Raw genomic sequence first — 25951 nt, 5'->3', positions numbered from 1 at the left:
TTGTATCCTTATGAATAGGTCTGAGCATTGCCAATATCAGAATAGTCAGGACACAATGCTAAAAAAATTCCTATTCTCCATCTATTGCTGAAGTCTTTCAGGGCCATCTGAACATCCTCGTTTTGGACTATTTGAATAGATTTTTAGCATCCTCTTAGAATTTCAAGTCACATTTATTTACAGCGTTACTTTTCTAAGCATGGAGAGCACTCAGATAATCACTTAATAAGAGGAAAGCAAGGTTAATGCTTTTAGTTCCTGTCTCTGCTTATTGGTAAAAATACAGACACTAAAATTCTCATCTCATTTTTTAAGAGCTGGAAAGTCACTGGCTAATGAAAATGTGAACTTTGCTACCCAGCAGAGAAAACAGTGAAACAGTGAAAGGTAGGGGACAAACCATTAATCTCCTGACTTAATTGTTGCAGCGAAAAACGCTCATGGAAAATTTGCTGCTGCAAGGCTCCCACTTGGAGAGCAGTTGAATGAAGGAGAGTAAAAGTCAAGAGAGAACAAGACACGGCGACCGATGAGCACCTGTGTCATCATTAAAAATAAACACAAAGCTGGATTAACCTTCTTAAGTGCCAGGACAGTCCTCGCGTGCGCGCGACTCTGCCTTTCCACAGGTGACACAGCAATTATCCCGGCTCGGTTTTCCCGGTTAACCTCACCTTTCACCGTCACGTGCACGCTCTGGCTGGTGGACAGCTGGGGCTGGACCAGGACATTGCAGGTGTATTCCCCCTCGTCCACCTCCTTCTGCACATCCGAGAGCTTCAGCGTCCCGTTGTTCTCAAACGCCACCTGGCGATGGTTGAACGGGAGCAGGTTGGAGTTCTTGTACCACTTGATGGAGTAATAGGGGTACCCGATGACCCTGCAGTGGATGTAGGTGTCCCTCCCAGCTATGGCCGTGATGTTCTTCATCGGCCTGATGCTGGCCGGCCCTGGAAAGGGAAAAAGAAACTCTTGGAAACAATTTAAGGGCATGTTCGCTTCAGGAAGCGTGCGTGCTGATTTTTCCAGAAGTACAAATGCTGACGACATCGAGGGATGTGCCTCGCATGACACTTCTTAGCGTTTGACAGTTTTTCCTTTCAAGAGCTGCTTAAGCAGTTTTCCTAATCTTTATATGCTCTAGTTTTTTCCTCACCCTGCAGCATCCATACTAATTATGTGGGGGGGAATATGTTTGCACTTGCCTGATAAAATCTTTGCTGCCTTACAAGTTAAAAGGCTGAGTGTGATTTAATTAATGTGAAATACTAACACGGATACAAAGCCTGAATCCTGTTACACATGAGAACACTCACAAAGTTAGCTTTTTATTTTTTATGTGTATGAGGTATAATACCGTGAGGGTGGGTATTATGCCATGTAGAGCCAGAAATTCAAGCTAAAGTTCTGTATACATGAATAATTAAATGAATGTTGGACAAGTGAAGGAAGAAAGGAAAAGAAAAATACCCCATGCACAGCAGGACTAAAGTAAAGAAACCATGAACTAGTAGAGATGAGTAGAGGAAAAACAGACTATAGAACACAAGCCAAAGGGTTATTTCAGTATTTAAACATCCCATACACTTTCTAGATGGGGCTGGAGAGACAGGAAGGGAAAAGAGAGCGGGGGGGAAAGAAGGGAGTGGGGAAAAAACAGTAAGTTGGTTTTGGCATTCCAAGACTGATTTCATCACATGCAAGAATCTTCTTCTCCACTACAATGAGTTATGTGTGTTGTTTGTTTTGTTGTTTTTTTTTTGAGGAGCTGATTTGACAAGCACCTCTTACGTTTATTCGAGCCTGGTACGGGACGACTCCGGCAGAGTTGTTGGCAGTGCAGCGATAAACGCCCCCGTCTCGGACCTGAGTGTTGGAGATGTTCAGGTAACTGACCACGTTGCCCTCAGAGGTGATGATCTGGCTGATCCGGTGGCTGCCGTCCTTCACGATGGGATCTTCATCCAAAGTCCAGGTGATCGTGGGCAGGGGAGTCCCCTTCACGTTGCACACGAGGGACACTGGCTCTCCCGGGCTCACCACTTTCTCGCTGAAGGCAGAAATGATTTTGGGAGTTCCATCTGCGGAGGGAAAGAAAAGCAGGAAAACAGTGCTTACGAGGTGTAAAGCTTGTTCTCTCTATCCTGGAGCCTATCATATGAGCCAAGGTCTTTCTTAGAAATGATGCAAACAATTGAGTTCCAGGATGCAACTCTAATTATTGAGAGAAACAAGTTTTGGTGGTAGAGGACTTAAATGACCCTTTGCTTATGGCAGGTTTCTTTTTTATTTCCTAAGAAACGTGGTACTGACTCTGCTGCAATAAAAACACTTTAATGGATGGATCAGGCAACTATAAGTTATGTGAATATATCATAAGTTACATATCATAGGTTATATGAACCTCCGGGTTCCTGCAGAAAACTTTTGAAGCCATGTGCAATTCCTCACAAAAGACATACAGCAAAACCTCAACACATTTGGGGTTTTTATTCTCCTGGTAGATTTAGTTCCTTGGAAAGCTAAGGATGAATGCTGTTGCCAAGAGCCAGGCATAACTTGCACAGGCTGATTCCACAGAGCTGTGCCAGTGCAGTTTAGTCCTGACCCACAACACCCCATTTAGCAAAGTGTTAAATTAAGCTTTTCTGAACACAGATTGCCAGTAACAGCAGTGATGCCAATTTCTTTCTGTGGTCATTTTGTGCCACAGATAAATATTTCCCTGAATGAGAGCACTCAAACGCTTGATCCGGTGAACTGTCTCCCAATTTACTCAGCCTCTACCAGGCAAGTGAGCAAAGAAAATGGATGGACACCAAAACTTTGTAAGCAGGGAGCAGGATTAAATACCCACCTCTCCAGAGAGTTCAGTGGGGGAACATTTAGGAGTGGTGACATCCTGCTATTAGTTAGGAACTTCTTTCTGGGGTCATTCAATGCATGTTTGTCTTCCTTTGAAAATATTCCTTTCCAAGCCGTATGTAAGATGGAATTTCAGTGCAGTTGGGAGCAGTAAGAACACAAGGAGCAATCTAGTCTCAAGATGGGTTTTAAAGGGCCAAGTGGCATGTAAACTAACTGATTTTGGTGTTCTTACAGCATTAGTGACTGCAAAAACAGGAGAAAAAGGTGCCTCATCACCCAGAGAGGGGCTGAAGACACTTGGAAACTCATTTTGTTTGTCCTTTAAGGACAAATCTGGTGCAGGACAGAGGATGTCAGGACACGACTGACAAGTCTCATGCCCTCTTTGATGCATTATTTATTCATCTCTTCATGTACAGTCTGCTATGTATTACCTATAAATTTAGGAGGATTCTTCCATTGCAATGTCAGTGCCACACAGAGGAAACTGAGGGAACTGGTATGATGTGTGCAAGACTTCCCAAAAACTAGAATTAAAAACAGGGCTGCAAAATTCCCTTCTTTGCCACAGGGTAAAAAACATAAGCACTGGCACTCTCAGAATGCTGAAAGGCCTCAGCATCCCTGGAAGAGCATTTGATTTTATTTGATCTCATAATTTTTTCCTCTGCCCCCCTCTCTCTTTCATTTCTGTCCCATCAGTTGTGTGACAGAGTCCTAATTTAATTATTTATTTTCATCCCTGACTCCCTTTCCTTTGCTGTGCATTAGATACTGTCACCCCTCAGAAAGCAGAACAACAGTAACAACAAAAAAAAAGCTTTTTATCCTGAGAGAAAGCCGACACAGGACCAATAAACCTGTGAGTGTGCACACCATGTACCTCTGCCATCCCTCCTCCTCTTTTTTTTTCCCCCCTTTTTTTTAATTCAAGTGACAGGCTTTTTCTGAGATGAAAGCAGACATTATTTTCCCAGCGAGACCTGAGTGTCTTTGAAATCTTTCCTGCTGTTGCTCTCTGATAACCTGCACTCTCTCGACACCATGATAGATTATCAATATGCTCTTTAGGCTTTCTTAGTCACGGGAGATGGTTGCCGAGGTAACTTAGTCCAGGCAGGTAATCTCTTCTTTTCCTATAAAGACTCTAAAAATAGTGTCCATGCCATGCCTGCACTACAACCTCATTAGTGAGCAGCCTTTGTACAAATTGATGACTCTCCCCACTTGATTATCCTGTAGAATGTTGTGTCAGTTATTTAAGATGATCCCCAAGCTTTCAGCCAATAAGGCCAAACAGAAAAGCTCTGCCCAGGAGAGGTTTGAATTTGAATAGAAACCTTTTTGGGAAGATGTAAGGGTAGAAGACTCCTCTGGAAGATTTACAGCAAGGAGATCCGGGCTTATTTTGCTTAGGAAGACCTTCCTGTCAGGAAGAGGCATCTTTTCCAGAGATGGTTTCAGATGTTTTCTCTTCTGCATTCCAGAGAAACTCTCTCTGCTATGAGAAAAAGGTCAGTCCTTGCAGAGATGTTTGAAGGCCCCCACAGAGGGGGCTGGCAGGAATTATTAAAGCCCAGAGAAGAACAGGGGGCGTGTCTTCCCCCACGCCCCGTGTTTAAAGAGCTGTTGAGGTTAATGTTCTTCAAGTCCAGTGTTCTTGACTTTGGAAATAAATTTTCCTACAGCCCTTCCACTGCACTTTGGGGGTACCTGTATCTTCCCTCACAGATGGATCTTTGTTTTCAAACCAGTGTTTCCATTCTATCAGTTTTTGCCCAAAGCGGGGCACGACAAACCCCACCGAGAGTCTGGGAGTACCCTCCGATTTTAGGGTTCCCTTTACAACGACGGCACCAAAGACAACTTATACATTATCATGGACACCAGGATTGCTGGTGGGAAAGCAATGGTGGAGACTGACCTTCCAGAACCACCTGGACATAGTCCTGGGCAGACATCTTGTCCTTGCGCACGAAGCACTGGTAGGCTCCCCCGTCACTCTTGGCCATGCCGTCCATGATGAGGTTCTCCCGGTTGACCCCGGTGATCCGGACGTTGTTCCCGGGGTTGATGATCTCCCCGTTCCGGTACCAGGACAGCTCCTGGTCCTCAGTCCCCGTCACGCTGCAGGACAAGGACACTTGGCTGCCGACGCTGCTTTTGACTTTCCGGGGGCTGATGGTGGCTTTTAGTGGCTCTGGAGGTTTAAATCAAAATAAGGGGAAATAGAATATATGAAGTTACAAATGTGCATTTTTGTGCAAGTAACAAATTAACTATCAGTTAAGGAGAACGATAAAAAGCACGGCCACACCCTTCTAAAAAAACCCACGCAAACAAACAACAGATGGCTGTGTTCACTCCAAGAAGCATTTTTGCCACTAACAGCCATGATAAAAAAAAAAAATAGATCAATAGGGATAACCTACTCAACACATGATATAATCCCATGCCCGAATGAACAGCAGGAGCAGATCTACAGGTAACACTGTTGGTGCTGAGGGCCTAGACACGGCACTACACATGTTTTGGGAGGTTAGGATGTTATTTCTCATGAGTTCAGTGTGCACCTTTGAACTGGTACATTAAGTGCATTCCTGAAGTTCATCTTCTGTTTTGGTTTCCTGCAAAAGAATCTCAGTTTATGTGTTCCAAAACTACTCCCTGATGTGAAGCAGTGCAGTCTATGCCAACGATAAGGAGATCAGCTTTCAAGGGTGGAAGATGTTAATGTAGGTATACCCACAGATATCCATCAGACATGGATATGGAAGTGTTTTAGTGTGTGGGCTCACAAGATTTTCTGTTTTGATGTGGGAGGACTACAACATTTTCAAGTCAGCCTTAAGAAACAGTAGGACATACATAATGCAAGCTTTGTATCATGAAAAAGAGGATGAAGTGTTGAAGAGAAGTCATAAACATAAATGCAAGGAAAACAATCTTTATCCTGCCACCTAACAGTTATTACAGAACACAGATTTCTTCCCATGCTTTGTATATATTGCTTTGACTTCCTTATAAAGGTAAGGGATTATTTTCACCACTGAATATCTCCATATTTCCTATAAAAAGACCACAAAGGCTCAGAAGTGTCAACAACCCATTAAACAAAACAGTCACACTCGAGGGCATCACCAACATCCCAGAGCCACAGTGATGCCAGTGAACCACTTTCTCCTTTGTAGAGGAGGGTAAAACTCCTTTTCCCAAATGGTGCTTTCTGTCAGCTTAATACAGAAAGTATTTACTATAAGTTTTGACTTTGTATCATCCCAGGCAGACTGAATTCAACTCAATTTATGAATACTTTGGGAAGCAAAGCTCCTCCATAATAATTTATGAATTGCTGATCTTTAACCTTGATTTTATTTTGCTCAAAAACATTATGTGTAAGTATTTGTGAAGGTTTTTTTATGGCCTGAACTTCTCACAGACTTGCCTCATTTCAGTTTGCTAGTCATGCTGCAGAGATGGAAACACTAGTTCACAAAGCATTATTTCTATTCCAGGAAATAATTTTTGTTTTAACAATAGAAGAACAGCATTTTTCCAGTGAGGTGCTCCTGAAGTGATAATTATCTTTGCAGAATTTGTGAAACATTCAGGATATTCACACATGAATACTCAGCTGAGCGGAGGTACGAGTACTCAATATTGCTGAACAACATGAGTCATGGCAGGGAGAGTTTGGCAGCTTTATTTATGAGAACATTTGCAATTTCTTTTTAAGCATCCAATTCAAGCTTCTAAATTACACATCTTCCATGTGATAAATTACAGAGCTACACCAGAAATTGCATCTATTTGCACTTCTGATCGCTCAATTGGCCAACTAACTCATCTCTGCAGAGATGACTTTCTCTTGTTCCACAACTTTGAGAAGTTTAATCATTCCTAAGATAAATTAACAAAGCAGAAGGTACAGCAAGATAAGGCAGCACTTTTCCTGGTGAAAACACCCAAGCAAAAAGTGGCCTGAGGTCTTGGCTCAGCCCAGGACTTACTGAGGCAGGAAGGCCTACCCTGACAAGTCCCAAAATCCAATCAAAGGATGCAAACAGTGCGAGCTGTCTGTGAGGAGTTACTGGTGGCACCATGGTAATGTTTCTGGAGTTGAACTGTGCTAAAACCAGCTAAAACCAGTTTACCAAACTCCCAACACACATCCTGCTTTTTGAAGCTGGATGTGACAGATAAGCTGGTAGCTGGCCTGGAAATTTTTGACCAGCAGTCAGTCACTTTATACTATAAAAGCCCAGTCCCCTTTCATACAGTCAGGTTCTTCTAACACAACCCTTCTTGAGGTGTGTGTGTGGAGATTTCTCCCTTGAGTCGGGACACCCTCCAAGGTTACTCCTCGAGGCTGAGAGAAGGAGTTTTGGTATGGGTGAGTCACATCAAATCTCTCCTTAATGATCATTTATTTTTGCTTGCTTTAATATAATTGCTTCAACAACTGCTTCAGAACAATGCACTATCCTATCTCATACTATACTACTAGTATTTTTAGCTTGAATATTGTGTAGTAAATAATTCTGATTAAGTGATCATTTGTAAAAATAAAACATTTGTAATAATAAATAATTTTATTTGATCGTTTGTAGTAATAAATTTGTCTGATCTTTCGGAACAATAAATAATTTCATATAAACATTCTCATTCTGCCAATCACCAAAACCCGCGGGACGAAAGCGGTTCAGTCACACCTCTCTAATTCCTTAAAATTTAAACTGCTGGCATAATCCAAGGCTAAGACTGGATTCAGCCACGCCCAGATTCCTGCCTGAAGGAGTTTAGAAAGCGAGGGAGCCCTTTCTGCACCTCGTGACTCAACAGCAGTTGACAAATTAATAATAAACAAATAAATAAATGTAATTATTAAATTTAATCGATTAATTAAATTAATTAATAAAAATAATTAAATTAATTAATAAAAATTAATTAATTAATTAATTAAAAATTAATAAATTTTGCCTAAGTTTTTTCCACTCCCCCCACCCCCAGCCACACTCACGTTTGACGTAGAGCCTCCCAACCATCTCGGCGGTGCCGTAGTTGTTCCACACCTCGCAGACGTAGCTCCCGGAGTCCGAGGGCCGCGTGTTCTCGATGAGCAGACCCGTCACCGTCTGCCTGAACCTGCTGTCGGGCTCCCAGGGGACGTTGTCCTTCAGCCAGCGGTACTTTGGTGCGGGGTGCCCTGATGCTTTGCAGGGCAGCTCCACTCGCTGTCCTGCCATGGCTTTGCGGTGGTCAAACCCATCTAGAATAGATGGAGCTGAATTCGCTGGATCTGGAAGGGAGAGCAGCAGGTTTTTTTCAATGGGATTGTTAAAATTAATCCGCTAAGAAATGTGTACCAGAGGGTGGTTGAGTGTTGGAACAGGCTCACAGCCCCAAGCCTGAGAGAGCTCAAGAAGCACTTGGATGACACTCTCAGGCACACGCTGTGACTCGTGGTGTACAGGGCCAGGAGCTGGACTCGATGATCCATGTGGGTCCCTTCCAACTCAGCATATTCTGAGATTTTTTTTTCTCCTGCAGTTTTTGACTCACCAGCTCAGTGTTTTGGGTACTACAGTTTGCCCCTCTGACCCAGCCATCAGTCTGTAACAGCTCAGTAGTGGTGGCTGGGATCCAGCAGCACATGCTGCTAAAGCAACTCAGGACTACTTGGAAATCCTCTCACTGGATATTTTCCAGGTGGCAAACATTTCGCTGGTCATCCTTTCTGTTCCCTATCAGAGCCAGAAATGTGTTGCTTTAACAATTATTGCTACTTCTATTCTAGGCTGAAGCCAGCACATTGTCCCTTCTTCTCGGCCGTCTGAAGGCTTTGAATTTAAGGAGCAATTTATTCCCTTGTCAGGAGAGAAATGGGCAAAGGCACAGGAATTTCTGTCTGCAGTCTGACAGACAAGTATTTTCTTCTTCTCTGGAACAAGAACTTAAGGTGACAAGAACAGCTTAATCCTGCAACTTTCTGTGCTTAACTTGCTGACAAAAGCAGCTCTCAGACAAACGCACTCGTGAAGCACCTGGGATATATTTATGTATCTCACAGATGTCTGGCAGGATTGCCTTCACCAGAGGTGCACGTACCCCACCAGAAATACTACTCTGTTTGGGATTTTGTTGTTTTTTTTTTTAAGTTTGAAAACTTTTGGAGGCTGAAATTGTCATGATTTATAGTTTTGTGCAACGAGCTGGAAGCCCCTCCTGGAGCTATTGCAACATAAATACTGAACAACAAATCAACAAATATTCATCAAAGCGTTTTCTCATCACACACACCCACTTTGCTAAGATTTCTGACTCACAGAGAAACTTCACTTGATGATCAGCTCCTATCTGACACACTGATCTCTTTTTGGGTGTATCTACATCATAGTTGCCTGAGTGTAGGTGTGACTGCAACCATTTTGACATTTTCAAGTGGTCCTTAACAAACTCAGGTACTGCTCACAGGGCAGCTGCAGCAGGTTCCTCTTATGAGCTGGAGAGATTAAAGGAGCAGTTCATGCTTAATTCAAGATACTCCAGCAATAGCATAATCAGCACCTGAGCTAGTTAGTTTAAAAGTAGCCTAGATATATCTCCATGAATATCTCACCATGATATAACTCCATGATATATCTCCATGAACTCCAGCCACACCTGGGAGGTGAGAGCAAATAGCTCAATGCACTATGGGAGTTACACTATCAATCCAGAAACCAAAATCATGACGTTAAATAAATAGAATAGATAAATAATAGAATAAATAAATTTATTTTGTGAATATCTGGATAAAAGCCCCTAAATGCCAAGTTCAGTGAAAGGTGACAGAAGAGGTTCCTCTGCTCTCTATGTGCCACTGAAGGCAGAAGCACATCCAGTTGACATCAATGTCCTGTCTGTCTCATTAGAAATGCGTCAGCCAGTAGTTAAACAAATGATTTTGCACACATCAGTGGCCTCAGGGCCCACATTTGGCAACAGGATGTGTTATATTTTTGAGCTTGCCATGCTGTTTGTGTCTGGCTTGGTGGCAGCACAATCTGCCAGGACGATACTGGGAAGGCCAAAGTCAATTTGATTAATTGATTACCCAGCCCCTTCCTCGCCTCCTGGGCCATCAGGCAGCTCTGCCTCCAGGGCAGAGATTCCTCCGTGCAGCCTGAGGAATTAACTGAGTAAAACCATGAGCAGGAAAGAAATTACAGCTCTGGCTCTTAGGAAGGTGAAATCAATTTCTTCCGTTGAAAGTAATAATTAAATAATAAGAGTGGGACTGGCTTTTAAAGGCATTGTCTGTGCATTCCCACTCATACAGAATCCTCTATCCCAGGTTCACTTTATGTCACTTTGTCCCTTCTCAAACTGAGCCTTGGCAGCAGAAGCTCAGCTTAGAGTCCCACCTGCAGAACAGCTAAATTTGGATTTGTCTGAATACTTCAGAAGTCTTGACCCTCTTCTTACAGAGGAGGTATTTAAGATATATTCAGAGATACACAAAATATGATTCCAGGGACCTGCTTTCTTGCACCCTGTACTTCTGTATTTAGATGGGCAGTAAAAACATCTCTTTGGGTTGTCCCTGGAACAAACTTATTTAGAGCTCCTACACGTGATATATTCCAGTTAAGAAAAAAAAAAAAAAGCCACAAAAGAAATCCCAGGATTCATTTACAATCACCTGCAATGAGGCAAAAAGCAAAATAAGATAACCCAGTTATGATATGTAGTATTGACTTATGAATTACTATTTTACTATGCTTTAACAGTAAGCTGCAAAGGACTTCTAGCAAGGACAGTGGTGAAAAACTAAGGCAAAATACTATTCTAAAATATTCTACTTTGGATCTTCTTTAAAGGACAGAGGAAGAAACTCATTATGCTTCCAAAAATCATAATGATTTTTCAGAGTGTGAAGGTTAAAAAGCAGTAAAGAATCTGGGAGCTGGGATTCATGGCAGGACAAAATTGTTATTGGAAAAGTACACTATAATGGGTATTAGAAGAATATTCTGTTGCATGTTAATAGCCTTGTTTTTAATTTTACTTAGAAAGTCCATGTGATTTCTAGATGTTCTTGCATTAGATCTGCTTTGGTCATAGCCACACTAATTATTCCCATGTGTATTTGCTATTATCTCTGCATTACCTTTCTCACTCTTTAAATCGATAAGCTTAACTTTTACTAAACACGTGTCCAAGAGACTATGATCAATATCCACCACAAACTGTTCTATCCCCCAAAAAGTGAGGAACACATATGGATGTAAAAGGCAGGCATGCAAGTACACCTTTCACAACAATGTTCATGGATTCTGTGATCTCAGTTCCTAAAGGAAATATAAGTTCCAGTAAAGAAAAATGAAAACCTGTTCGAGAAATATTAAGAGGCAAACTCTGCCCATAATTGCTGCTCTTGTTCAGTAGATTAACAGGACTGGAAATGAGAGCCCATTCTAGCTCTGATTGAGAATAATTAATCTCATTTAATTAAAAAAGCCAGCTATTGCACACAGGTCAAATTTGCTATTTTGATTTGGTCTGTGGAGGAGAATAGAAAAGGCAACTCCACACAGAGCACATCTTTTAGGGTGTTTGTCCTGAATTGCAAACAAGACAGAGCTTTCATTTTCCCCTTTTGTTCAGTGAAATAACTGGAATTTTTTCCTGTGGTAACCAAGATACAACAAGCCTGATTTTATTTATGTTACCACTGGCTCATGCTTAGCATGATATCATTCGGAAGCAGACCATATTATGGAGCCAGCCAGAAAGATAGAACCCTGCCTACCCTTATAAGACCAAAGCAGGCAGATTATTGTGCAGGAAAACTACTTCTTCATCTGGCTGGGAAAAGCAGGAAGGAAAGAAACTCCTGGATCTGATTGGTAAGTGATTCTAACCTGATCAATCACACCATTTTTTTATCATTAGTATATTTAAGTACTGGACCTGTGTGTTCAGAGGACTCCAGAATGCTTCAACAATGACCATTTTGGAGGAGGGCAGGAAGTATGTTACTAATGCAAAACCTTGTACTCATCTCTGCCTCCCTTAGGGCTCCCAACAGAGGGGTGGAAAGTTGAGACTAATCACTAGAGTTTTATTCTGACAAAAAGAGGACAGGAGAGGGTCAAAAGGAGAATGACCCCAGTGACTGTCAGGTTGGGAAGGGCACTGCACCCTGATGGATCTTCAGGGAAACTCAGTAACAGTGAAAAGGAGAAAAAGCTCTGTGGGGCTTTCAGAGGGATGGTGGGCATGTTTTCTGTAAGGCAAGGATACAGGGAAAGAGAAGAGTCTGGGATACAGCCTTAGTGAGCTCTATGGATGTGGGAAAACAACTCTGGATTTGCTCACGTGCAAACACAGGGAAATGTGGGAGAGGAAGGGGGGGATGGAGAAGTGCTCCATCCAGGGGTGTTTGAGAGCAACTTCCAGACTCAGACCTGGGGTCATCTCTGGCACCTTCTCTCAATTAGACAAAATGGGGAGAAGCTGGAAATGGAGCAGCGCTGTACTGACACTCCAAAATGTTTGGTGGGTGTGTGGGGAACCAAACAGTCCATCACACAAAACAATCAGGAGATGATTTACAATTTCAAGGAAAAGTTAAAATACCCCAAGTACCTTCTCATTTTCCCACCTGGTGCACAAAGCCATTGCCTCAGGACTCTCAACCCTGAGCATGGGCAGCCACCAGCCCACCCTCCTGCCTGCCTGCAGCAACCTGGGTGGACTGGCACGGGCCATACACTCCTTCTGGCTGGAGATCCCTCCTGGAAGCAGGGGAACGCACTGTTTTCCCCAGGGTAGGAGTGTGATGGATGAAAAAGAAGGCTGAAATGCACCTCTCCTAACCTGAGGCTCCCACAGTGGAATTATCTACAGCTGAGCCAAATGAAGGTCCTCACCTCCTGCTATGGTTAACAGAGGGAAATAGGAACTGTGAGGCAACTCATCTCACCCCAAAGTGGGCAGCTGAAGCAGATCAGGTCACTACCCCTGAAAGTCTTCCTTTTCCTTGATTCTTCTTAACAGGGAAATCAAGGTGATTAGATACTTCCCCTGAACAAGCCTACTTTTGATGGGATGAATCCCATCCACAGTCTTTTCATAAATTACTCTAAACCTGCTAAAAATCACCATACTCTCCAGTGCACCCTACAGGCTCTCTGGATACATCTAACAGAAGGTGAAAAACAGAAAGAAAGGATTTTAAAGTGGGGCATTTTATTTTTCCAGCCGCAGCAGCTCACAGCTCACCACTTCTACTTGACAGAGAAAGTGGGTTTTAGTGCATAAAGGTACAGGAACTCGCCCTGCCAGCTGAGCACACCAGAGACAGGCACACGCAACACTTCATTTAGCATGATACAGAAAAGAATCACCTGATACAAAAAGTCTTGCACTGTTGCTTTGTCGTGTTTCTCCAGTGTATCTGTGCCTTGTGATACATCGGTAGTTGTACAGCCCGTCTTCATTCTGTACGTCTAAAATATACAAGGCTCCCGTGGATGTGATGAGAAATCTAGGTCCTGGAAGACATGAAAATGGGCAGTGGTTAAAATATCTGCTGCACTGGAGGGTGGATGACACAGGCTGGAGGGTCACAAAGATTTTTTTTTGGCCAGTCTTGAAGCTGCCAATTATAAGCTTAATAAGTACTCATTGCAAATGCATATAAAGGTATTAATTTGCCCTTCATGTGCAGAAAGGTAGGAATCTGTAAGGAAAAGGTGAGGAGTGAAAGAAAGAAATGTGCCATGGTCTATGTCACAATTGAAGAATAATGTAAGAGGCATCTGAAGTAAAATACAGTGTAAAGAACAAACGGATTGATTTTAATTTAATTCAGTATTGCAGAATAACGTGACGGCACTTCAGCAGCAGAGCTGCAGGTCTTAGAAAGACAGTGAGGTTGTGCACATGTGTGATACCTGCAAGCATTCCCACCCCACCCTGCCCATGTTGCTGTGGGTTCATGTATTCCAGGGCTCAGCAGGACGAGCTGAGCTCCCTCTGCACCTCAGGAACTCCATGGCTGAGCGACCGGCAGACGATATTATTTTACATAATAATATGATAATATTGTAGTCTGTGATCAGAGAAGCAGGCAGACAGACAGCATCTAAAAGGAGGGCTTAAATAATCAGCACAGGATGTGTCATTTAAAATCCGAAGCTTATTTTTTTATTTATTTTTTAGTTTGACGCAGAAAAGTTTGTTTCAGGAAGAAAATTAAGCCCAGCAAAGTGACTGCCCCCTAAAACTGAACAAGACTGAAATGTTTCATGGTCAGCATTTCTCCCAGTGTTCACTCAAACTGAAAGTAATACAGTTTAAATTTTCTTCAAATACATTTTTTTTTATGGTCACATGTGCAGTTTGGATCATGTGACACCTGCAGAAGTGCCTCTGTTGTGTTATAAATGTCCACTCTAAAAGCAAGGACACAAAACCCCCTGAAATCTACACTGTACCTGTTTGCTCTGAAGCTTTTCCCATAATGCAGTAAATGGAAGTAATGTGTCTGGAATGCATTGCAAACCTGAGCCTCACCTGTTTAATCTTTCCACTTTAAAAATATTGTAGACTAAGCTGTATGTGCTTTTCTAAAACTCTTACATCGGAGAAAAGATTAATATATTTTCTTTTCTTTACATCTTCTTTTTTTTCTCCAGTAGCTGGTAGGTCTCACAATATAAATACCTCTACCCATGTATTATAAAATACACCTGGCTTCAGAATTAGGGGAAAGAGTACACAAAGATGAAACCCATTATGAACTAATACTCAGTAATATGCAGTAAGAAATAATTCCTTTTCTTCAGAGCTCTATTTGAGCAATGACTTTTTAATAATTAAATGTAGTCAGGATGCTTGCTCCCAAATGCATCAGTGGGAAAGCAATCCAACAGAGAGAAGACAGAAAGGAAATGGTATCATTACAGAGCGCAATCTCCTTTAAACCATAATATAAAAGAAATGGGGAATAAAATTAACAACCTTTTAATGTCACAAGAGAGGACTGACCCCTAGAGCAGAAAATATTGAATAAAGCAACATCAGCCCACCCCTCCCATCCTTGCATGCATATTGAATTATTAAATAACCACACCAGGGTTAAATAACTGGTGAGGTTGTTTAGTCTGGAGAAAAAGGAGGCTCAGGGGGGACCTTATTCCTCTCTGCAACTCCCTGACAGGAGGGGGGAGCCAGGGGGGGTTACCTGGTTCTTCACCCAGGTAACAAGTGACAGGACAAGAAAAAAAGGCCTAAAAATGTGCCAGGGGAGGGTCAGGTTGGACATCAGGAGGAATTTCCTGCTGGAAAGGGTGGTCAGGCCTTGGCAGGGGCTGTCCAGGGAAGTTTGGAGTCCCCATCCCTGGAGGTGTCCAGGGAAGGACTGGATGTGGCACTCAGTGCTCTGGGCTGGGGGACAAGGTGGGGATGGAACACAGGGTGGACTCCATGATCTTGGAGGTCTTTTCCAGCCTCAATGACCCAGTGAAAATAAATCACCATAATGGAGGAATAGAAGGTGTTGAGGTACTTGCCCAGTGATAAAGGAGAAGAGCTGGGCAAGGAAACATGAAGGAGAAGGGAGAACAGGATGGCAAGAGCAATCTCCTCACCTCAATATTCCAGCCTAGGTGGATTTACAGATTTACAGACTAGGGAGGTTTCTTCTTATACAGAAGCCACATTGAATTCACATGCCTGTGAAAATTTAATTGCTTGCACACAGAAGGTTTGTGAAAAATGCACTGTAGAGTGTAGTAGGAAAAGCACCTGAATAAATCCTATCTCAGTTCCACAGCCAGATGTGTGAAACACGGCACTGAAAAGCTTACATAAAAAAAAACAAAGCTATTTTACATCTATTATTTTAATAGTTAGCTGCAATGTTTGGATGAAATGATACAGACAGTTAGTAGTGATAAGTTAAACCAATACAATATAATGTAACTCCTAGATATAATGTAGTGTCCTATTCTAAGTGTTTCTTTCTTTTCCTTTCACAAATACACTCAGTTACTCAGAACCTTGTTTACATTGCTCATAAACACTTGTGCCACCCTCTCTTCTCATCACATGGTGATACTGAACATCTGTACCCCTTAACAAGGTTTGTCTTTACCTTTAACTTTAAGTTAAAAGGATATTTAGGATTTTGGTGTAAAAACCACAAGCTGTTTGACTTTGGTGTCACAAGCAGCTTCTGCACTCCTGAAATATTCATAAAGCAAACCCACCTTTGCCAAGGAATATGTTATAAGAACCACAGGTAATTGAAGCACAGTTGTCTCCCTTCTGCTCCGTGGGCAGCAAAAAATGACAGCTTCAGGAGATGGGAATCACATTTAAGGGCTTTACTTGGGGGATGCAGCAAAGGCAATCTCTTCTCGCTGTTGTTTCCAGCTGTGTGAGCATTAACCAGCTCTGCATTTCAGACAGCACAGACGTGAGCTTGCCCACAGCAATGCCACTCTGCTGGCAGGGCTGCCAGGCTGCTGTGTGTGCCATGCAGACGTGTCCCCTGCAGCCCAATCCACACTTAAATCAGATTTTTCCAGCTGGGCTGTAACCCCCTCACCAAACTGTGCCGGGGTGGGTGCCGGCAGAGAGGCTGCTCTCATATCACAGGACCAGGAACACATAAAAAGGTGCTAATGGGGTGGTTGTGACTGTTTTGGTCCCTCCAGTAAATCTGCACATGCTGTGCATTTGTGTCAAGTGAGTGGAACCCAAACAGCTGAGAGGCAGAAATGTGCTCCCTGTACAAAGGCTTCCAGGAGTTTCTTTTTCTGGGGTCCATTTTCACCTTTGCTAAATATACATAATTCCATTTCTGCAAAGAGTCTCGCTGTTGGAGACTTCTAGTACACACAAGTTTGAGATCACACAGATGTGGCCAAAGCTTAAAAATAAATTCCTTTCTCTAAGGTTTTCTAAAGCTCTCTCTATTTTCAGATCCTCTGCACAGTTTTGAGAGGTGGTCTATACAGGCCACCATTAATAATTAAATCTGTCTCTCTTCTCAGGATAAGAATGAAATAACTGTTATAAATTAAGTTAGAAGATCAAATTCAGAGCTCCCCTTAAAACTGTTGAAAGCTCACTTTTGTCAGTATTTTTACCTTGTACATGTTATTGCTGCTAATATTTATTCTGAAGTCACAGCTGGGGTGTGGATTGTGGATGTGGATGAGGATGTGGAGTGGCTACTGTCATATTCATCAGTGGCTGATGAATATATGTAGATTTGTGGGCTATTTCCAGATCCCATTGTACAGATTTTTATATTTATATTTGCAAGTGAAGCCTTCCCTCTCAGCCCTGGAAGCGGGTTTCCTCAGATGCAGTGCTACATCTGGGTCTGTGAGAGTGGGCACACTTATTAAAAGCCTGCCACTTAATAAAAGAGGTTTTTGAAAGCTGTGCAGAGCCAAGAAATTGTTCTGTGTTATCTTGCTGTATTTTCTAGAGAAGTTATGAACATACTCGAGCTATCTAACACTGCTTAGATCATCTTCCTCCTGGAAATTACTCAGGCAATAGTATAATAAAACCTTCACTTAAAGCATTATCTAGAGATTTTTTGCCTCACCCTCTTTAAAGATAACTGAAAGTAAATAGTTATTGTCACATATCAGATGTTATCCCACATTTCTCCCCATCAGACATTGTGTATAATTGCAGGGCTAAAGCTTTGCCTTTTCCTCTCTTCTCCTTAATATATTTTGCATACTTATGTAATGCTTTAATAACCAACCCCTCCTTCTGCTGAGACAGAAAAGATGACAGGGAAATAAAAGGGGAAGTGCCTGTAATTTCTGTCAGCTCCTAAACGGGGAGCATTTTCATTAAAGCAGACAGGCTGTCAGCTGTGACAAAGCCCAAGTGCTGAGTGTTCTGCCTTCTGTACTTCAAAAAGTGTTTGGAAATGCAGCAGGATGGGGATCGACAGCCTCTCATTGCCCTGTTGATCCAAGGGAGTGCTTTTTCTTCTTAATTTAATCGCTCGCGCTTTGCTGTAACAAAGCCCAATTTTTTTTTGGCTCATCTACTTAACATGCCAAATAAAGATTTTTATTTATTTTTTTTTTTTAATGAAACATCCTTTCAGATAAACTGAAGCTTTTTGTTTGTTTGGCTGTTAGCAGGCTTCGAGACAGGAAGACAGAGAAGCCTCCTTCACAGCAATTAAAAAGAACACTGTCAAAATATAGCTCATAATTCCCATTTATTATTCCTCCTTGGTACTGTTTGTATTAATGCCTTGAAAACTTGATTATAATAATTTCGGCATCTGATTTTCAGAGACATTGAAATCTTTTTTTGGCTTTCAGTGCTTGGGGTCTTTGAAAACCTGGTCCAATACCTGGAATATGTGTCTCATTCAAAGAGTTCAAAGGCTGCCATGAACCCTCAGTACCTTTCGCCCTGGTGGTGCAGGCAAGCATAGAAAAATATTACTACTTAAAATAGCATTAAACTTAGTTAAAATAGTATTTAAGCCCAAGGCCAAGTTGGATTGGGCACTGAGCAACCTGGTCTAGGGAAGGTGTCCCTGCTCTGGCAGGGGGTTGTAAGGAGATGGTCTTTAAAGTCCCTTCCAACCCAAACCATTCTGTGATTCTGTGAACATTTAAATGTCTTACAGAGAAGCTCACTGAGATCCATGGACAGATGTACACAAGTTAGTGAAAAAAACCAGGGAATGGAACCCATAACTCTTTCTTCAGCATCCCATCTGTCACCAGCACATAACTGCCTCACTGTGAGACCAGAAACAAATTATAAAGATCCACGGACTAGAAAGGCCATTAGAGTCATTTATTCTCACCTTTCATGCTCCCCCCATTAACTTCTGCACCAAGTCCATATCTGGAAGTTACTCTATAGGTTTTTTAAAAAGACATTAGTCATGATTAAAGATTTCTTGTAAGCAGAGAGCCTGTGATACCCCTGGGTAAATTATTCCAGTGGTTAATTATTCTCACTTTTGAAAGTTGGTGCATTGTTTGGGTCCATCTGCCTTTGCCCCAGTTATTGGATCTTACTGTGCCTTCACTAAAGATTTCCTCTGCAGTCAGAAATCTTCTGCCCATTTAAGTACTTACAGAACATGAGGAAATTACCTCTTGTACCATCCTTCTCCTTAATTAGTTATACAGATTGAACTTCCTAAATCATTTCCTGTGAATTATTCATACCTTGAAATATTCCTGTAGTTTTTTTTTTGCTCAACACCTTAACAACTTTTTGAAGTTAGTTTTCAAGTTTGAATCATGCCCATAAGTTCAGTAAATGGTTCTGGTTGTAGTGAATGTAAAATGTCATCACTCTATACAAATTTTTCCTCAACTTACCCATTCAGGAAATAAGGTTCTCTTATCAGGGCTAACTTGCTTCAGTTATTCATTGAATTGTGGTCTCCTTTTCAGAGTCATGGACTCAGAGAATAGATTTCCTCCATTCTGTATCGTATTCATATCAGTTGTATGGAAAATCCATGTTCCAATCCACGATCCCATCTCCCTACGCAGCTCACCAGCCCGCAACATCATCTGACAATGTTTGAACAGTTTGCATGTTTTATCAACAACTTTCTTCAACAAAATCTCACTCACTAATTGGAACTTAAAATTCATGTCGTCATCTGAGATATTAGCAAACCACTTGACCTGAAGATACATAGTAAGATCCTGAAGAGATGGGTCTTATTCTCCTGAACAAAACAAACAGGGAAGAGGTGGAGGAAACTGGATCATGTCTGGGCTTAACCAACCCCAGCTAAGGGCCCCAAATCCCATGACATTTTTGACACACACCCCTCCTTTAACTATCTGCTGACTAGTGCCCTAAACAACCTATGACTTCATTACACTTGAGCTGCATTAGCAAATCGTTCCTCTCAGTAGAAGAGGTCACATTAACAATTACGAAATTGCTCTTATGTAAGGTTTTTAATGCTTTCCATTAGACTGTATAATATCAGAGATTAAAATAAAATTTTACAGGTCTGACTAATAAGTTAAAATAATTCTGTTTAGGTTTCCTATGTGAAATTGTTCTCATGTATAATTCATAAGAAAATGTGAACACTTTCCTGTCGAATTAGTGCGTAATATTCGTGTATGAAAACGAGAATATTTTAAAACCTTGATGTTAATTATTCTTTAATCAGGCCCTTTTCCCCCAGCATGCTGGTAGTCTTTAAATAGGGGGTAACGTTATCCTCAGGATGGCTTTAAAAAATCATATTTGATTTTTACTTTGTTGGAAACACATCTAAAGGCATTATGTTATTGCAGCCTAAATTGGGTTGATCGAAATTAGGAGAACAGATGGCTGATCTAATCGTGTGCCAAATGATAATATAGAACAAATAAACTCTTATCGGCGGCACTTGTCACCTCCACCGGATAGAACAGCTTCTGCTCAGCAAGTTTCTAGTGTGACCTGTGCAGAAAAGGGGAGAGACCTCCCCAGAGAGCCCAAGCAGGGTAACCTATAACTCAGTTTTACAGCAACAGCATCACTCTCAAAGCAAAACAATCTGCTGCTCTGGGCACTGGAAAATGTGCTGGAAAAACTGTGCCCTGAAGTCACAGTCCTGTGAATGCTTTTGCTACACAGCCCAGAGCTTAGAGGAGGAAGGACAAGCACGTGGGGAAGGAGGGAGGAAAGGATTTCGCTTTTCTAAGCGTCACTCGATGTACCCCACCTACGTGAGACACCTGGGGTGTTGCTCACAGGAGGTGCTGCAGATGGACAAAACACGACCATGCTCCTCCAAGCAGCACAACTCCCCCCTCATGGGATGTAGCCAAGCTCACAGGCCCTGCCAGCACTCCTTACAGAGGATAACACTGATGTCCATTCCACAAAAATCACACCTTTGGAGCACATTGCCCACTGCCCCTCTGCCTGGCTGGGAAACAACCTGCAGCTCACGTCCAGGAGGAAAGCCACAGCACTGCCCTACAGCCCAAGGGTAATGAACATTCTTAATTACAAACAAATTATCCCTCCCTTGGGTTACCACCTCCACCCTTCAGACAAACCTGCTGAAGAACCAAATACTTAATATTCATTACATGGTCTTTGTCTCTCCTTGGTCTGGGTTTGGATAACTTGAGCACCATCATGGTGCAATGTTATTCACGAGGATCAAGATCTTAGATCTTCCCATTTTTTCCTGACACAAGGAAAGAAAAAAAAAGCATAAAAGCTATAGGAAGTGGTTGTCCAAGACAAAGGAGGCTGCTAACCTATTTGATCTGTTATTCCAGGTTCCTCAAAGCTCCTAGAGATGTACCTCTATCATGAGCTTGCAAGCCTGAAGTTTCCTTCACTTCTAAAGCCACTGTTTTTCCCTTTTCCTTCTGTCTGTTGTGTGTGTTTTTGTTTTTTTTTTTTTCCCCAGAATTAAACTCAAGGTAGAAAAGACTGAAGAGGAAAACAGTTAACACAAAATTGCTATCATTTTGGCACCTTTATCTCTGAGGAATATTAGGGAACAGCAGTGTCTTTCTGCATCTTTCCAGAGAAAATGGATTTAAAGAAATTTAGCTACTGTGGGGTTTACTTCTCCATTCCCAAATGGCTTACTGTCTCACAACTAGAGATTTTGCCACAGCCACAGTTTTCAGATTTCCACTGATGTTTTGTATGAATTATTACAACAAACCTGCTTATTTCCTGACTATAGAAACTATAGGGTGAATAAAATTGGAAGAGAAAAGGAGGGAGTGAGGAAGGCAGGAAGGGAGGGAGGGAGGGGGGGAGGAAAGAAAAGGAAAAAAGTTAAAAGAAAAGGGAAAAAAAAGCGAAAATAAAGCAAAACTAATAATAATTTAAAAAAATAGACAGAAAGACAAAATGAGGAGGGAGGGAAATGGAGCTGCAGTTTCGTCTGTATAAATTGAGCTGCGAGAGATTATCTGCTGAGTCACTCACAGCTTTACCACAGGAACAAGAGCTTTGGCACTCTCTGGGTTTCTCATGGAGACAGAAAGAGGCCTGAACACAGTGCTCCAAAATCCAGCAGGTCCTGAACGCTGGTGGTAGCTGCATTCATGGTTTTAGCTGCTTTAAATTCAACTGTAACGTGAGTTCATTCATGTTTCTGTAACCTCAGAACACAGAAAGTCATAGGAGCATTGTGCTCTTACATGTGCAGTGTTATCATTTTCTGAATAAGTTTGGGTACCAGGATCATGGCCAACCTGAAAACGAGATTGTCAGGCAAATTACACAAATCAGAACACATTTTATTGCCCCTTCCATGTTTCTGAGATTGTAAAAATGTATTTCATGCCAAGTGTCCACACCAATTCCACTTAGATATGCTGAGTTCAAGCTTTATAAAGGAGGAATAATTTTTTTTAATTTTATTTTTCAAATAAGTCATAACTTGATGCAGGACCTGCATTTTTGTGTACACAGATCAGGTTATGTCAATTGTCACTATTTTATGATTGGATAGTATAAACATGACCGATCACATAATGTTTATATTTAATTGTTCCCCCTCTTAATCTTCCATGAATTTATTAGGCATGGGCAGCTACAGTTCCCTACCTGCTGTTGTTAACTGTCAGTCCTCCAGGATATTTAATAAAACTGCCATAATCTTTAATCCCACAGTTTTAGATGATTTGAGTCCTTGCCTACATTGCTGCAGAATCTGCTTTCCTTTTTTCAGCTATGAAGCAAGTAGATAATATTAAATCACCAGCTAGTTTTAGGGGCTCTGATTAAAGAGGATTCAGCTTTGCCCATGATATATGGAGCTGTCTGGAGGATTAAAATCTTTTCCCTCAAGCTTTTGCTGGTGCATCCCACATAAATAAATAGCCTGGAGCTGACTGGTGGCTTAGCACAAATAAACTTATGCTCTACTCTTTATATAATCAAGGAACAGAACCCATCCCTCCTCCCATCTGCATGGAAATTTAAACACAAGCTTGTCAGGTAAAAGGAAAACCTCCATCTCCTCTGGCCTGAACAGCAGCTGGTTTATGTCACCATCATCAAACATGCACCTTAATAGTTTATAGAAGTCATTGTATGCCCAGAATATAAAGTGTTATAGACAGTATGATCAGAATAAATCACAGCCTGGCACACACAGAATTACAAGTGCCACCAGTAGCAGGATTATTTTGACTAACTGCAAATAATCAATATTACTCTACGTTAATTAGAGCAGCTCTGTGGCCCCACATGTTTAACCACATTTATTCTGCAGGTAGCTGGGAAGGTAATGAAGCATCTCAACCTGAAGGAACAGTTTTGTGAGGAATTTATAACTGTACCCACTGCCTTTCATGAAAAGATCTATTCAGAGCTTCACAAGACATCTGAGCCTTCAGAATATTTATTTAAGGCATGTGCAGCAGCAGAGACAAAGCTTCATATGGTACATCCTACTGTAGTATTTTTATCTAATTACTTATTTTGAGAGTTTAAAATCAGGGAAAGCTAAACAGGTTAATTTGGGTTTAAGGTAATGACATGGGAAGGAATTAGCATCTTCCTTGCTCAATTTGTAAAATCAAACCTATGTTGTTTGCACAAAAAATATTCAAAATATTCACTGTGGGAGGAAGAAACGCCACTAGGAACTAGAGACAAAATAAATAGTTTCCCCTGGAGACTCTTGGCCAGTCCTCTGGGGAAAGAGTTCAGTGAATAATTTTTAAAAGGAAGAAAAAAGCAACTAATGATGTACATTTCTATCTTTTTGAAGAAGACAGTGGTGTTAAGTCTGTGGAGTTGCTTTTCAACAGCTCTTTGAAAACTAAACTGTTTTTCACAATTTCCTCTAACCATACCTACTTTTCTTCTACTTTGCCCTCTCTCACACACACCAATCTCCACTCTAACATAACTTTTTGTGGGTTACAAAGTTTTATAATTCTTACAACTTCACAGTAATCAGAAACACCTTGACCAAGACTTATAATCTTGTGAGTAGATGTGTGGTTATCACGCTGTTTATTTTCTGTTTGCTGTCATCTTTGTCAAAGTAAACTTTTTAACAATAAAAAGGGTTCAGTAAATATAACTTTTCATCATGGACTAAATTCACACTGCGATTTATGCTGGGCATCAATTCAAGATTATGGGGTATTTCAATCCAACTTCATTTCAAAGATCTGTGAGACAAAACCATCTAATAGAGATTACTGTGATTCTGTGCTATTGCTTCCCTAAGACTGGAAGCACATTATAAACACAACAAGCATCATTCCTTTAGAATAAATAGAAGTATTTCAGGGGTTTTTTATTGCCTTTTCTGAACTGCTCAGAGAATCATGACTTGGAAGCCTCTCCAGATATCAGGAACATTACGCAAATATGCCCAAATACATTCTCAGACAATTATCATCATTGACCTGTTTCTATTTGATTGGGAAGTTGAGGCACATTAAAGCTAATTGACTTGCCTAAAGTTCACTTGTGTGTTTGTGGCAAATTTGGGAATCCTGTATCCCAGTTCTGGGCTTTGAGCACAAAAACATCCTCATTTTATGGGCTGTGCCTGAAGACGTGTCAGATACGATTCAACCCTTTCTGTAGGTGCACAACAAGGACACAGTTTGAACATGGGAAGCTCTGTGTATGAGCTAAATGTTACTCCTGCTCTTGTCTTTCCATGAGTGTTCACCAGAGCTCTGTACCTGTTTTGTTTGCACCAGTGCTCACTTTGTGTGAAGACCTCAGAATAAATTATTTTGAAAATACAGCCTTTGGCCAGATTAAGGTTTCAGCCAAGCTGTGTTAAACATTCCTCTGCTTTTCCCAAGCTTTTCCTGTATTACAGATGCATTTAGCTCTACAAATTATAAAAAGCACCTATTTTGTTAGCCCTCACAGCTTTGTTTTATGGTTGATTTGCAACATTTATTACGCAATCGGAGTGACTATAATTTTTTTTTCTTGTATTTTTTAAATGATGAATGTTAAGGAAACAGGTCTTTTAGAAAAAAAAATGCTACAAACTCATATTCTAAATATTGGACTTTAGGCTGAAAGTCACACAAAGCATTTTTCCCACTTCTAAAACTTATCTTTCAGGACAAACAGCATCAGTTTAAAAAAAAACAAACAACAACACAAAAACAAACAAACGAAAAAACCCCAAACCAAGCAAACAAAATAAATATGTCAAAGCAGATACACACTGACATTGTCTGGACCCTATGAGCAGTCATCCTCTCTTTCTTTATCTCCATAGGTCATTGAAGAACATGTTGAGTCACAGAGTGACCGTCCTTGTTGGCATCTCATGGCATAGACACAGATGGCCTTGGCCATGCCAATCATGTTTATACAGGAAGATCTACATAACTGACTTTTCCTGCATTCCCAGATAGTCCAAGGAGCGTGAAGTTGCCTGAGCAGGATTGACCTGACAGAAAAGGTCACACAGGCCCAGCACATTCAGTCCACCCAAGACGTGCAGAATGTAAAGTGTGTCCTTTGCACCCACGGTCGGCGCAGGTCTCCTGTCTGAGGGTGCACAGTGTAAGTCAGACACACCCCCAGCCTCCTGCACAACTGTAGGGGTAGAACAACAGCAACTGCATGCAGGGAATTGCCAGAGGATCAGCAAAAGCAGTGTGGGCCACAGGCTGAGGGAGGTGAGCCTCCCCTCTGCTCCGCTCTGGTGAGACCCCACCCGGAATGCTGTGCCCAGTTCTGGTGCCCCCAACGTAAGAAGGACATGGAAATGTTGGAGCAAGTCCAGAGCTAATAAGGGAATTAGAGGACCTCCCCTACAAAGGCTGAGAAAGTTCAGCCTGGAGAAGAGAAGGTTGTGTGGAGACCTCACAGCACCCTCCAGGATCTGAAGGGGCTGCAAGGGAGCAGGAGAGGGACTGTTCATCAGGAACGGCAGTGACAGGACAAGGGGGAATGGGCTCACACTGAAAGAGGGGAAACTTAGGTCAGATGCTAGAAAGAAATTCCTTACTGTGAGGGTGGTGAGGCACTGGAACTTCTTGTGCCAGAGAAGATGTGGATGCCCCATCCCTGCAAGTGTTCAAGACCAGGTTGG

The 25951-nt window shown here is 41.7% G+C and overlaps 1 protein-coding gene across 3 annotated transcripts in view; it reads right to left on the bottom strand.

Moving 5' to 3' along the window:
• Window positions 1-25951, bottom strand: part of DSCAM (DS cell adhesion molecule) — a 443293-nt gene that overhangs the window by 164357 nt on the left and 252985 nt on the right. For all 3 annotated transcript variants that reach the window (XM_064647059.1, XM_064647061.1, XM_064647060.1), the window contains exons 4-8: window positions 13263-13409; window positions 7889-8167; window positions 4793-5068; window positions 1785-2081; window positions 675-950 (exon numbers count right to left, since the gene is read on the bottom strand). In XM_064647059.1, the coding sequence (XP_064503129.1) occupies window positions 675-950; window positions 1785-2081; window positions 4793-5068; window positions 7889-8167; window positions 13263-13409 (1275 nt within the window). The remainder of the gene's footprint in view (window positions 1-674; window positions 951-1784; window positions 2082-4792; window positions 5069-7888; window positions 8168-13262; window positions 13410-25951) is intronic.

Source organism: Pseudopipra pipra, chromosome 2 (assembly GCF_036250125.1).
Source record: "Pseudopipra pipra isolate bDixPip1 chromosome 2, bDixPip1.hap1, whole genome shotgun sequence".
Classification (NCBI taxonomy): domain Eukaryota; kingdom Metazoa; phylum Chordata; class Aves; order Passeriformes; family Pipridae; genus Pseudopipra; species Pseudopipra pipra.
Note: the sequence above shows the minus strand (reverse complement) of the source record. Positions and strands in the feature narration are given on the sequence as shown.